Source organism: Schistocerca piceifrons, chromosome 5 (assembly GCF_021461385.2).
Source record: "Schistocerca piceifrons isolate TAMUIC-IGC-003096 chromosome 5, iqSchPice1.1, whole genome shotgun sequence".
NCBI lineage: Eukaryota > Metazoa > Arthropoda > Insecta > Orthoptera > Acrididae > Schistocerca > Schistocerca piceifrons.
In genome coordinates, this window is record NC_060142.1 from 322,169,269 (window position 1) to 322,184,554 (window position 15,286).

The following is a 15,286-nucleotide window of genomic DNA, read 5'->3' on the forward strand; positions in this document are numbered from 1 at the left end:
AATATGTAGACTATGCAAATGACCGGGTTATTGGTGTAAGGCTGAAAGGAGCACAAAAAGATTTACTGATTGTCCAGGTGTATATGCCAACTTCAGAACATGATGACCAAATTGTAGAGGAAACATACAATGTAATAGAGAGAATAATGGACGAAAATAAAAAATGCTGCAAAATAGTAATGGGAGACTGGAACGCCATTGGGAGACTGGAACGCCATTGTGGGAGAAGGGAAAGAGGGAAACATAGTAGGCAGTCATGGTATTGGAAAGAGAAATGACAGAGGTGAATGGTTAATTGACTTCTGCAGGGAAAGGCAGCTGATAGTGGCAAACACATGGTTCAAGAACCATAAGAGGAGGCTCTACACTTGGAAATCACCAGGGGATAAATATAGAAACCAAATCGATTTTATACTGGTAGAAGAAAGATACAGGAATGGAATCAAGAAGGTGCACACATTACCAGGTGCAGATATTAATAGTGACCACAACTTACTTATGGCAGAAATAGAAATAAGAATGAAAAAACTGAAAAAGGCGACAATGGTGAAGAAATGGGATCTAGAGAAGATAAGGTCCAACAAAGAACAAATTACAGAAATGCTGTCTCGGGACTTTCTAATCACATTACGAGACAAAGAAGCACCTGATAATGCCAATGAGTACTGGAATATGCTGAAAGAAGGAATCATTAAAGCAGGACAGCAAAATATAGGATATGTAAAAGGGAAAAGGTCAAAAAAAACCATGGGTCACCCGAGGAGAAAGGCAGTTCCTCAGAAACCACCTGGCCGACTCATACCAATTTCACCAGCCGAAACGCCTTTCCAGTGTGTTGGAATTTACCTCCTCAGATGATTTCCAATGTCTGCTAAAGGCAATAGATAGATTATTGTTTGCACTTATTATCTGCCACGCTATGCCATTACAAAAGCCATGAGAACAGCCGAAGCATCTGAGGTAGCCAAATTCATCATGGACGACATTGTATTAAAACACGATGCCCCAAGGTCATTAATTATGGATCGAGGGAAAGTTTTTCAATCAAATCTTGTGACAGAGAAACTGTCGTTGCAACATTACTCATCACATGATGACTGCCTACCAGCCGCAAACTAATGAGCTTAATGAATGCCTTAATAAGACCTTGGCCAACATGCTATCAATGTTCGTCAATGTTGAGCAGAGCAACTGGGATGAGGTGCTACCTTTCGTGACGTTTGCCTACAACTCTGCCAAACAAGACACACCAGGATTTACGCCATTTTTCCTGGTGCATGGGCGTGAGGTGACTACAATGATGGACACTGTGTTTCCGTTACATCCTGATGACGTGGACGACAACTACTTTGGCCATGTGTTAACCAGAGCTGAGGAAGCTCAGCAGTTAGCTCGACTCCGCACACTGCAGGCTCAAGAAAATGATCACTGAAGGTATGATGCGAGCCACCATCCTGTTATCTACCAGCGTGGTGACCTCGTCTGGATCTTCACTCCTTTTCAGAAGGTTGGTCTCTCAGAAAGCTCCTCAGGCACTACTTTGGACCTTATAAGGTTGTAAGACAGTTGACTGATGTTACTTATGAAGTTGAAGATTTCACGCCCGACACAAGATAACGAAAGATCAGAGATACGGTCCATGTCCTTCAAATGAAGCCCTATAAGGATCCTGCAACCCAGGTTAAATTTGAAGTTCCAGTGACAGGCAACAAGTGGAAAGGTGACAAAGAGCGTAGCGGCGAAAAAAGTTCTAAGAAGATCACCGCCAGGGCGAGAATCGTCATCAGGAATTGGAGTATGCAGGACTGATGACTCGTTCCCGGACTAGGAGGACGTAACACCGAGATGCTGTTCACTTAAGGAGGGAGCAATGTCGCAGAAGAAGCTGAGTAGCACCGTGGTTTAGTAGTTATGATACTAAACTGTCGTATGGAGGGACGTGAGTTCAAAACTCACCTAGACTGTACAATTTTAATTTCTATATTCAGCCTGAGTGCATTCTAGAAGTGTTCACAAATGTCAAGAATCATTGTACTGGAATGTTCTGTAGCTGTATATATACTGTGTGTTCTGATCAGAGGCAGTTCGCTCCGCACTGTTGTATGTGCAATGCTGAATAAACCTTCATTCGGTGAAGTTAAGTGTTCATCTTTCATCTATCTAATCACACCTTCTTCTACATGACAATATCACCTGCAGTTACATTTTACCAAAGAAATGTATGGAAATTTCCAGCCGGACATACAGATGAAACCTATCACTACACACGCAGTAAGGTAAACTTTCAAAAGCACTACAATTCAACTGAATCATCAGTTTAAAAATTACCCAATTGTGATAAACACAACAAAGCATTACAGTAAAATGAACCATGGAAAACAAGGGCTGGTTACAGACCTGAAAAAACTATGAATTTAGTGTTTGGAAATTAAGCACCGAGCAAGCATGTGGATATAAAGGTCGCACACATTTTGCTGGGGAGTGAAAAAAGTCATTTTGGAAATAATCCCCTAAGCTGATGCTAAGTCATCATTTCAGAGTATCCTTTCTTCCAGTAGTGCTAATCCTGCAAGGTACACAAGAGAACTTCAGTGAATTTTGGAAGATAGAAGAGAACTTGCAGGACATCACACATGTTAAAAACCTTCCACACAAGCTTGAAGACTACTAAGTCAAAAAAAAAGTATAGTGATACATTATCATCACAAATATTATGGCACACCATTTTTCAGGAGACAAATTAGACAGTCAATTAACATCATTTTATCAACATATCTTACTGTGATAACCCTGTAACCAAAAGTAAACCACTTCATGGTAAATGCTGTAGTCTTTTGTAATCCAGTTTCTCAAGCTGAACAAGGGGCCGTAACTGTTCAGCAAAACTCCGCATATCTTCTGCAATGGCTTCTTGTCCAGCAGGAGCCAAAACACTAAGCTCTACAAGATATGATTGTGACATAGGTTCTACACTTTCTAACGTCTTCCCTTGGCCAACCTAAAGTAAAGAAGGAAAAACATACTGTTACATTTATGTTCCAAAGATTTCTGAAAGTGACAAGTAAATGAGACAAAATGTAATAAATATAAGTAATATGTCTTTCTGATACACAGGGGTAGGTGGTTACACTCAGTATCACAATTTATCAGAAATTTTGTCATTCGTGATATATATTTCTTATTCTATAACTCTCAACAAAAAAGATGCCACCAGACACTGATAATGTAATATCCAAAGATCCTATCATCAAAACATCCATTTCACACACACAAAAATATCCTCCTTGAAATATGAGATAGCCATCACTCACTGAAGTAATGAATCTTGAATACTTAAGAATACAAGGAATGTTCAGAATTTAGAAAAAGCATATCTGAAAACATTACAGGATATTGTTGATACACTTTTTGACTATAGTGCATGTGGTGCAGCATGGCACAAGCTTCTTTAGGCCCTCCTTGAAGAACTCTGCAGCCAGCTCCTTCCCCCACTTCTGGATCTCTTTCTGCATCTGCTCATTGGTTGAAAATTTAATTCGACTCATGTGTGCCTGCACAAAGGTGCCATATCAGGGGAATGGATAGGTCATTCACAACATTCCTATCAAATGAGTCTAAGAGTACCTTGGTGGTTAAGGCTGTGTGGGGACACACATTTTCATGCAAAAAGCACTCTCTCTTCTCATCAGCATAAATCTCCTTTTGTTTTGAACACTTCTTTTGAGATTTTTTTTGGATCTCACAATATCATTGTGCATTAACGGTCTCCCCCTGAGCCATAAATTCAACCAAAATGATGCCTTTTCAGTCCCAAAACACTGAGGATACTTTTTTTGCCCAAAATTGTGGCTTTTAATGTTTTGGCAGATGGGTGAATTTTTTGGCTGAAGGGGAATTCGGGTGATGCCACTGTGACGACTGGATTGCAGAATTAAAACAAGAGCAACATTGGCTTAAGCTGAAACTAAGTGTTTTAATAATGGAATTCTTTAAAGATATTTATTATGGACACGTAAAAGTTCATCAGTTAATAGCACAAAAAATCCACGGATTAAAAAAACCACAAATATTCTTCATACAATAAATAATTATGCTGGTGATGATTTGGGAAAGGATGCACAAGATTTGAATCTTTGGAGTCTAGGAACTACTGTAGTTAAAATAAACAAAAATGAAAGCCAAAAAATGGCATGATAAATGAAGACATTAACCAGTGCTTTTAAAGGAGTGTATATTAAAAGAAATAATCATCACATAACCAAATGGGTAACATAATAACATACATGCATAGTCAATGAAACAAAAAAATTGAAAAAGACACTCTGACTCACATTACAATCTACTTGCAGACAATTTGAACAGTGTTGTGGATTACACAGAGAACTTTAAAACCCTTTACATATTCATTTCATAAGCAACTAAAAAAGAGGGCACGTCTCTAACTCTGCAGCTGCTCTACTGCACTCACATCCTGTTAAATCGTGGTACACTTGATACTGTCATTCAAGCATCACATGCAAATGGGTTCTCCACCAATAAAAGATGCCAAAATTTATGTCCTATGCAAAGCCTAATTAATACTATCAGAATGCTGAAATGACATTTTATATAGTCAGGTATCTGGATTTATTAAAATGATCATTGTAGATCTATGCAAATAGCAAACATAAAAAGTACTTGCCAAAAGATTCAAAACACTTTTTTAATTCATGTTAAAGTTTTTAGCATAGTTTTCCAGTAATTTTCTTCAAAAGGTATAGGTTGAATTATGTTGGCATTAAAAGCTTAATGAGGACCAGTATAGATAACAGAAAATACTGGTATTCACATGGATGAAAGGTCCAGACTGTAAACAAGATCTCACATAACTCTCCTGAGGAATCCAGCAAATGAGCTATGAGTTAACAGTTTTTATAATCCTGTTGGATGAATTGATGGAAGATGTCTACATCTTGTGAGGATGCTGCCAGCAAAGCAACACGGCATCTCTGGCTGACCAGTCACGTGAGACTAGCTAGGAAGCAGATTTAAGCACAAGTGACTGTGAGCTCGCTCTCATTCTGTGCAAGTCAGCTGAAGCCACGTTCTGATCCAACCAATGCTTCCCTAGATGGCAATGCATTTACAGATTCTGTCAGATGGCAAAGCAGACTTTTCTTATTGTTGTGCAAGTCGACTTCGCCTGTGTGTGAGATTGCTAGAGCAAAGTTACTTTTCAGTGCCTATCGACTAGTACTCTTCTTCGGTCAGGTGAACAAACTAGTTTCCACCACTGTGTAGAATATCGCCACGCTCCTGTTACAACGCTGCAAAGTGGCCTGTACTCAGTTGTTGTGTGCTTATGAACATGTAATAAATAACTGGTGCCACAACAGAGTGAGTCACAAAAGCAGTGTGTACAGGTGCAATGCTATGAAGCTTTTCATCAGGAAAGATCCACATTGTCCACTGCCCTGTAAATTCTCTATTCAATCGAGAGATTTTGTTTTATCGCCAGTGACAATCTTACAAACATGTGCAGCAGTATCTTTACGGAACCTGCCCAGCATTTATTCACACCATTCTCCAGACATACTGTATTATCTGACTGTCAAAGAGTGAGGCACCATTGACGATGAAACTGTTCTGGCTTGAAGACAGACATTGAGTATTCAGTACATAACATCACTTTGATGTCCTTGAGTGATATCACCATTACAATAATTTTCTTCACAACTATTTTTCCTGCATCACTGCAACTGGAAGTTCATCACCAGTCAATGAACTCCCTGCACCTGTAATAATCCCAAAACCCACAGTAAAGAGAAAAAAATACTTGAAGCTTCTAGGTTCATTTAATCCAGTTTTAAAATCACCAAACAAGTTTTCCCTGTTTCATAATGATGGTGAATGGAACATATCACAGACCACCATTATCAGCCACATTCATAGGAACTGAAATAATAGAACAAATCATAGCTTGTCAAAAATTTCATATTCTTCCTCACACCTCTTATCTCACATTACACAACAATGGCCAGACAACTGGAGACAGAGAAACATCAATTTTCATGGCATGCACATGTCTGACTTCTCTGATGATGAAGCTACCAATCATTTTCTTTCATTCCAGCATGTGCTGACTCCCAGTAGAATGACAAGGGCTTTCTTTGATTCCCTCCCATATGTTGGGCATAATGGTTTGGGGCCCAAAACTGTAGTAATTACTTGGAAACAACTAACAGCATTAGCGGCAAGTTTATTTTCTCACACCAAAACCAGATTTATCCACTAAGACCATTTTCAAGTGGTTGCTGATAAGTCTGCCTATGTACCCCCCCCATGAACCATGGACCTTGCCGTTGGTGGGGAGGCTTGCGTGCCTCAGCGATACAGATAGCCGTACCGTAGGTGCAACCACAACGGAGGGGTATCTGTTGAGAGGCCAGACAAACGTGTGGTTCCTGAAGAGGGGCAGCAGCCTTTTCAGTAGTTGCAAGGGCAACAGTCTGGATGATTGACTGATCTGGCCTTGTAACAATAACCAAAACGGCCTTGCTGTGCTGGTACTGCAAACGGCTGAAAGCAAGGGGAAACTACAGCCGTAATTTTTCCCGAGGGCATGCAGCTTTACTGTATGATTACATGATGATGGCGTCCTCTTGGGTAAAATATTCCGGAGGTAAAATAGTCCCCCATTCGGATCTCCGGGCGGGGACTACTCAAGAGGATGTAGTTATCAGGAGAAAGAAAACTGGCGTTCTACGGATCGGAGCGTGGAATGTCAGATCCCTTAATCGGGCAGGTAGGTTAGAAAATTTAAAAAGGGAAATGGATAGGTTGAAGTTAGATATAGTGGGAATTAGTGAAGTTCGGTGGCAGGAGGAACAAGACTTCTGGTCAGGTGACTACAGGGTTATAAACACAAAATCAAATAGGGGGAATGCAGGAGTAGGTTTAATAATGAATAGGAAAATAGGAATGCGGGTAAGCTACTACAAACAGCATAGTGAACGCATTATTGTGGCCAAGATAGATACGAAGCCCACACCTACTACAGTAGTACAAGTTTATATGCCAACTAGCTCTGCAGATGATGAAGAAATTGAAGAAATGTATGATGAAATAAAAGAAATTATTCAGATTGTGAAGGGAGACGAAAATTTAATAGTCATGGGTGACTGGAATTCGAGTGTAGGAAAAGGGAGAGAAGGAAACACAGTAGGTGAATATGGATTGGGGGACAGAAATGAAAGAGGAAGCCGCCTGGTAGAATTTTGCACAGAGCACAACATAATCATAACTAACACTTGGTTTAAGAATCATGAAAGAAGGTTGTATACATGGAAGAACCCTGGAGATACTAAAAGGTATCAGATAGATTATATAATGGTAAGACAGAGATTTAGGAACCAGGTTTTAAATTGTAAGACATTTCCAGGGGCAGATGTGGACTCTGACCACAATCTATTGGTTATGACCTGTAGATTAAAACTGAAGAAACTGCAAAAAGGTGGGAATTTAAGGAGATGGGACCTGGATAAACTAAAAGAACCAGAGGTTGTACAGAGATTCAGGGAGAGCATAAGGGAGCAATTGACAGGAATGGGGGAAAGAAATACAGTAGAAGAAGAATGGGTAGCTTTGAGGGATGAAGTAGTGAAGGCAGCAGAGGATCAAGTAGGTAAAAAGACGAGGGCTAGTAGAAATCCTTGGGTAACAGAAGAAATATTGAATTTAATTGATGAAAGGAGAAAATATAAAAATGCAGTAAGTGAAACAGGCAAAAAGGAATTCAAACGTCTCAAAAATGAGATCGACAGGAAGTGCAAAATGGCTAAGCAGAGATGGCTAGAAGACAAATGTAAGGATGTAGAGGCCTATCTCACTAGGGGTAAGATAGATACCGCCTACAGGAAAATTAAAGAGACTTTTGGAGATAAGAGAACGACTTGTATGAATATCAAGAGCTCAGATGGAAACCCAGTTCTAAGCAAAGAAGGGAAAGCAGAAAGGTGGAAGGAGTATATAGAGGGTCTATACAAGGGCGATGGACTTGAGGAAAATATTATGGAAATGGAAGAGGATGTAGATGAAGATGAAATGGGAGATACGATACTGCGTGAAGAGTTTGACAGAGCACTGAAAGACCTGAGTCGAAACAAGGCCCCAGGAGTAGACAATATTCCATTGGAACTACTGACGGCCGTGGGAGAGCCAGTCCTGACAAAACTCTACCATCTGGTGAGCAAGATGTATGAAACAGGCGAAATACCCTCAGACTTCAAGAAGAATATAATAATTCCAATCCCAAAGAAAGCAGGTGTTGACAGATGTGAAAATTACCGAACTATCAGCTTAATAGGTCACAGCTGCAAAATACTAACACGAATTCTTTACAGACGAATGGAAAAACTAGTAGAAGCCAACCTCGGGGAAGATCAGTTTGGATTCCGTAGAAACACTGGAACACGTGAGGCAATACTGACCTTACGACTTATCTTAGAAGAAAGATTAAGGAAAGGCAAACCTACGTTTCTAGCATTTGTAGACTTAGAGAAAGCTTTTGACAATGTTAACTGGAATACTCTCTTTCAAATTCTAAAGGTGGCAGGGGTAAAATACAGGGAGCGAAAGGCTATTTACAATTTGTACAGAAGCCAGATGGCAGTTATAAGAGTCGAGGGACATGAAAGGGAAGCAGCGGTTGGGAAGGGAGTGAGACAGGGTTGTAGCCTCTCCCCAATGCTATTCAATCTGTATATTGAGCAAGCAGTAAAGGAAACAAAAGAAAAATTCGGAGTAAGTATTAAAATCCATGGAGAAGAAATAAAAACTTTGAGGTTCGCCGATGACATTGTAATTCTGTCAGAGACAGCAAAGGACTTGGAAGAGCAGTTGAATGGAATGGACAGTGTCTTGAAAGGAGGATATAAGATGAACATCAACAAAAGCAAAACAAGGATAATGGAATGTAGTCTAATTAAGTCGGGTGATGCTGAGGGAATTAGATTAGGAAATGAGGCGCTTAAAGTAGTAAAGGAGTTTTGCTATTTGGGGAGCAAAATAACTGATGATGGTCGAAGTAGAGAGGATATAAAATGTAGGCTGGCAATGGCAAGGAAAGCGTTTCTGAAGAAGAGAAATTTGTTAACATCCAGTATTGATTTAAGTGTCAGGAAGTCATTTCTGAAAGTATTCGTATGGAGTGTAGCCATGTATGGAAGTGAAACATGGACGATAACCAGTTTGGACAAGAAGAGAATAGAAGCTTTCGAAATGTGGTGCTACAGAAGAATGCTGAAGATTAGATGGGTATATCACGTAACTAATGAGGAAGTATTGAATAGGATTGGGGAGAAGAGAAGTTTTTGGTACAACTTGACCAGAAGAAGGGATCGGTTGGTAGGACATGTTCTGAGGCATCAAGGGATCACCAATTTAGTATTGGAGGGCAGCGTGGATGGTAAAAATCGTAGAGGGAGACCAAGAGATGAATACACTAAGCAGATTCAGAAGGATGTAGGTTGCAGTAGGTACTGGGAGATGAAAAAGCTTGCACAGGATAGAGTAGCATGGAGAGCTGCATCAAACCAGTCTCAGGACTGAAGACCACAACAACAACAACATGTACCTCAATGACATTAGGCTCATAACCATTTAAAAATGGGCTTGGTGGCTGAAACCAGCCTCATGTCAGAAAATATACTTGCAATTGGTGCTGTTATTTGTTATCCAGAGCTTTCTTTGAATCTGTAAGTACTGTATTCTGTACAATTCTGTATGCTTGAAAGGAACAAAGGTTAGGCCTCAATCTGCAGGGCCTAGCAGGGATCTGAACCCCATCTACGATGGTGGTTTGGAAAGTAGCTGCCATTCTGGCCTGGTACCACTATTTGGCACAGAGTGGCACCATTGTCACATCTGCAAGTTCTCTTATTCAGTAAGCATCCAGCTGTGAAAGTATGAATCTCATTCTTTGGCACATTTTTGTTACAACCTCAAAACATGAACACTGTAATAAAAAGTCTCTCAAAATGTGTAGTTTGAGTAGAGTAGTAATAAGATTTCTTTCAGGGCCAAACATTTCACCAGCAGACATTCATCACTAACTGTGTACTGTACATGGTTCAAACCTTATGAGTGAAGTTGTGCTGCAATGGGTAGTGGTTAATAAACATACAAGATGAAGAGAGGAGTGGTAAGCTTTCTGTTCTGATTAATGATCTTGCTCACAGAATTGATGAACAGTTTATGAAAATTGAATCATCATATCTGATTGATGAACAATTCCCTGAAATTTTTGTACAGTTGTGTATGAGGCCATCACCAATAATTTAGGATACTGAAGTTTCAGTGTTCAGTGATTACCTAAATTGCTCAAGAGGCCCACAAAACCAAACAAATGGGCTCTGCATTACACTACACTATGATGGGGAAGGGGAAGGATGTTTGAAGAGGATTGAAATTGGTGATGAAACTTGGGCGGCACATGTAAACACCGAAACAAAACAGGGAAGGAGAAGGATTTTTGAAGACGATTGAGATTGGTGACGAAATTAGGATGGCACAAGTAAACACAGAAATGAAACCACTGTCGATAGCTGGGGGCCATGCCAATTCTCCATGCAAGCTGAACAAAGTTCATCAAACTTTATCATCGAGGAAGATTATGGCTACAGTTTCTTGGGATGCTAAGGGAGCTTTCCTGGTTGAATTTATGGCGCATGGAACAACTATCACTTCAGAAGTCTACTGTGAAATTTCGAAGAAACTTAAGCGAGCCATTCAATACAAACATCACAGTAAGTTGATTTTCAGTGTCGTGCTTTTGGAACACTGGCTACACACAAAAGCATTAGAATTTTATGAAAAAGGAATTTGTAAATTAGTGAAATGCTATGACAGATGCTTAAATTTAAATGGTGGCTTTTCTTGAAAAATAGCAAAAAGGCGTAGTTTCAATATGTATGTAACACTTTTTATCTTTTAAGACAAGTCCTTTATTTCCAGCCAAACAGAGGTTACTTTTCAAACCGCCCTCATATATTCAGGGTTGCCACAAGTTTACCCAAGTGAAATTCCCTGATTTCCGGACAAGTTTTAGCATTTTTCCCTGACAAATTTTGAGATCTCAAGAGTAAGTTAAGACATAAGCTCACAATCTGTCTTTGCAGCTACAGTATAAGAAACAATAATGCAAACTGGGAAACACATTAGAAAAACTTGCAAGCAGGTGGCATTTACTGATGTGAGCAAAAATCTTAGGTACTACATCAACATCTTTAGTAATGAACTGTTTTTAGATGGAAAAAACAAGCCAAATGGCATGTGTGTTTCATTAAGATCACTGATGTTATTTTATTTCAATAAAATAAAACACATTTGGTGACAAAAATATGCATTTCCTTGGTATAGCCAGACAGATTTAAAATACCTTCACTGATTTCAGAAATAAGCTAAAAAAAAGTAAGCCTCTCGAAAGAAGTGTATAAAGCGGAAGAACTGTGTAAACCAACCGTGTAGGCGACCACCAATAAAATGTTGGTTCTATTGTCAGTTATTACCCATTGTGTTGTATCTGTTATTGTACAGGTATTGTATGATCTTTCTTTCGAGAAATATATGAGTACATAGCATACAAACCACCAGCAACTGACACAATTTTATTCTTCTTATTGCCCTTACTTTCTAACATATAAACTACTTTTGAAGTGTCAAAATGTACTTGAACAAATAAAATGTCTATAAAACACCACACTGTACAATGCAGTTGTGGTGAGACACTCACAATTCCTGAAATCCATCGCCCATGGCCTCTGGCCTGCTGAGGAGCACCACAGTCCTGGGTCCATGGATAAACCACGAAAATCCGCTGCATTACCCCACACACAGACAGACCCATCCTGCAGGCAGCTCGGAGAGATTAGATCTGACGGACAGGGCTTGCACATGAGTGGAAAAACGAAGGGCTTCAGATTGGATGACCCAATTCATTACAGATACCCCCAGAAATGGCCTGCAGTTTTGGCCCATCATGGAAATCCAATTGTGTGGCCAGCTATTCACGTCACAGACAGCATGTTGATGAAATCAGATGATGGTGATCAATCCATGCAACAGATAACGTGTTAAAATACTCTGAGAATCCATAATAATGAGGACAGGTACGAACCCACTGTAAAGATGATTCCCAAGCTGCAGACAGCCACTCAAAAAAGACAATCATACTCTCACAACTAAATTTTCAGCCATAGCTCTAGTCAGAAAACGAATGCACACAAACATGCAATAGTAATGAGGGGAGTAGCGAAGCGGCAAACATACTAAGCTGCACCCAACCAATGACGATGCATGACATCTCATCTCAGTAAACAAACCATTTCATTTACTGAAACAAAAACAAGATTTTTCCAGTGTTTTTATTTTTTTTTTTAATTTTTTATTTCCCTGATGTGTTTGCAATTCCCTCATCCCCAGAACCTGTGGCAACCCTGATATTACTAAACCGCTAATCTGGGAGTTACTGACAGAATTATAATTTTTTTTAAATTCAGTCATGATCTAGGCATTAAGAGTTATAATCTTACATCAAAGATTTAGGACAATAAGTTCCGTATTACAGTTAGAAACTGTGTATATGTTTTTAGGCATGTAAATTACCCAGACTATATTCATCCAGTATTTGAGAATGAGAGCACTTGCGACTTCCAACAAACTTTACACATAATTTCAGAGTTTTAGGAAACTTTTTCTCCCTGATGTGCCTGACAAAAAAATGAAATGGAAAAAGTTTATAACTTAGTACATTTATGTTGCTCATGCAGAAAAACTGCAGCATCAGGCAAGACATTCCAATTTATTACTTCTTTACTATTAACTCTATTTGCAACACATTTTACAGACAGTATCCATATATACGACTGAACATACCTGCAAAATTATATATTGTATGGCACATATTTTGTGAGAGATGATGTCTTATACATGGGAAATTGATTCTTTAAAGAATCAGGCTGGGGATTACTGGTTCCTACCCAATAAAGGTCTAGAATCTTAAACACTGTACCTCATCACTAGTTTTGTTTAATGGGTACACTTTCATTATTGATTGCAAAGCACACTAGGAATCAGCTCAAATGGTGGGGTTTGAAACAGAGTAACCTGACAGCTGCTGCAGTGCCCACAGAATAGTTTGTACTCCTTCATCACATACCATACAAACAGATATGAATTTATATGTGTGAAAATGTTATCATAACTACTTGTAATGCATTAATTAGCCTATGACTTTTCCATCACCCACCTCTGTAACCAAACAAGTTTCACTCACAAGCAGCTCAGTGCTCAAAGTTGCACCAGCGTTCTATGTTAAATTTCAAACATCTCTGCAGTGTCTTCTGGAGTGAGAGCACGTGGTGACCTGTTCATCAGACGAAAATGACAAGATTGGCAGGTCCCTTGATGCTATTTGAGAGGAGTTGGACGTGTGTTGGCATAGAGTTATTACCCCCCCCCCTCCCCCTCTCTATCATTATCGTCATCGTCATCGTCATCGTCATCATCATCATCATCATCAACAACAACATGAGACTAAAATTCCACAGGGACTTATCAGTCATCTACTCTAGGGAAAGGTGCCAATGTGCGCAAAGAAAGAAAAGTTTTCCAATTAGATGGCTGAACCTGTCCCAAAGGTCTCAGTTAACAGTGCCATATGATTCTTTTTCTTTTAAGAAAAGTACCTTTTACTTCTTATTTCTTCACCTTTATCAAACATTCAAAGATGCACATGTACACTGATGTAAAAAAAAGTCGCAACACCCAAAAATATTTAATGTAGAGTAATGAAATTTTGGGAATACATTTGTCTAGATAACACAACAGGTGATTAACGGTGCAAGATCACAGGTTAATGTAAGCACAAGATAAGCTATTACAAATGTTAAATACTGGTACATTAATAACTGGAGTAACAGCCGGAATGTTGAATGTAAGCATACCAATGTACATACATTGTGTTATACAGGTTCCAGATGTCAGTTTGCGGGATGGAGTTCCATGCCTGTTGTGGTTGGTCAATACGGGAATGGTTAATGCTTGTTGTGGATGATGCTGGAGTTACTGTCCAATAACGTCCCATATGTTGTCGACTGGAGACAGATCTGGTGATCAAGCAGGCCAAGACAACATGCCGACACACTGTAGAGCATATTGGGTTCCAACAATGTTATGTAGGTGACTGTTACCCTATTGGAAAACACCCCGTGGAATGCTGTTTATGAATGGCAGCACAGCAAATTTAATCACCAGACTGACGTATCTGGGATAACCACGAGTGTGATCCTGCTGTCATATGAAATCGCACCCCAGACCATAACTAAAGGTGTAGGTCCACTGTGTCTACAACACAGACAGGTTGGCTGCAGGCTCTCAACTGGCCTACTCCTCACCAACACATGGCCATCACTGGCACAGAGGCAGAATCAGCTTTCATCAGAAAACACAACACACCTTCACCCTCCCCTCCAATGAGTCCTTGCTTAAAACAAGTCACAAATGGCAGTGCTTTGGGGTCAGTGGAATGCACACTACAGGGTGTCTGGCTTGGAGCTGTCCTTGAAGTAACTGATTTGTAACAGTTCATTGTGTCACTGTTTTGCCAACTGCTGCTCAAATTACTGCTGCAGATGCAGTGACACACCCGTAAGTCAAACATTGTTGCCTTCCCTCTAGGTAGTGCCACATGGCCATCTGGAGCCCAGTCTTCTGGCAATTGGACATTCTCGTAACCACCAATGGCAGCAATCATGTACAGTGGCTACATATCGGCCAAGTCTTCCTGCAGGGTCATAGAAGGAACATCCAGCTTCTTGTAACCCTATTATATGACCACATTCAAACTCAGTCAGGTGTTGATAATGGTGTCTTTGTTGTTTATGTGACTGGTGTGAAGTCTTAAGAGACTTGATATAGATTTTATGTCGCACAACTCCTTCTGAGTGTTGCAGTTTTTTTTTTTTTTTTTTTTTCCTTTATTGTATTTCCTCCAGTGTATTTCAGTATTTATTTGGATCTTTTGCCTGTTTTGTAGTGATGGGAGATATAACACTGGTGCTGCTCTGTTTTATATGTTAAAAGTTTTGCCTTTTGTAGGTGATACAAAAGGCTACATAGCAATACGACACAGACCATGTGCTGTTGAAATTAACTGTTGATGTGGCATTCTATCACACAGCAACTGTTTGGAGATTCAGTTGAGCTAAGTTCAATATTAGAACACCAAGGATAACTGACAATGAAAGAA

At 39.7% G+C, this 15,286-nt stretch overlaps 1 protein-coding gene across 1 annotated transcript in view; it reads right to left on the minus strand.

Annotated features, from left to right (window-relative positions):
- Nucleotides 1-1,861: 1,861 nt before the first annotated feature.
- The window catches only part of LOC124798233 (mediator of RNA polymerase II transcription subunit 18), a 53,230-nt gene continuing 39,805 nt past the window's right edge, over nt 1,862-15,286 (minus strand). Inside the window, exon 5 of the mRNA XM_047261548.1 lies at nt 1,862-2,998. Coding sequence (XP_047117504.1) covers nt 2,813-2,998 — 186 coding nt within the window. The 3' untranslated portion in view covers nt 1,862-2,812. The remainder of the gene's footprint in view (nt 2,999-15,286) is intronic.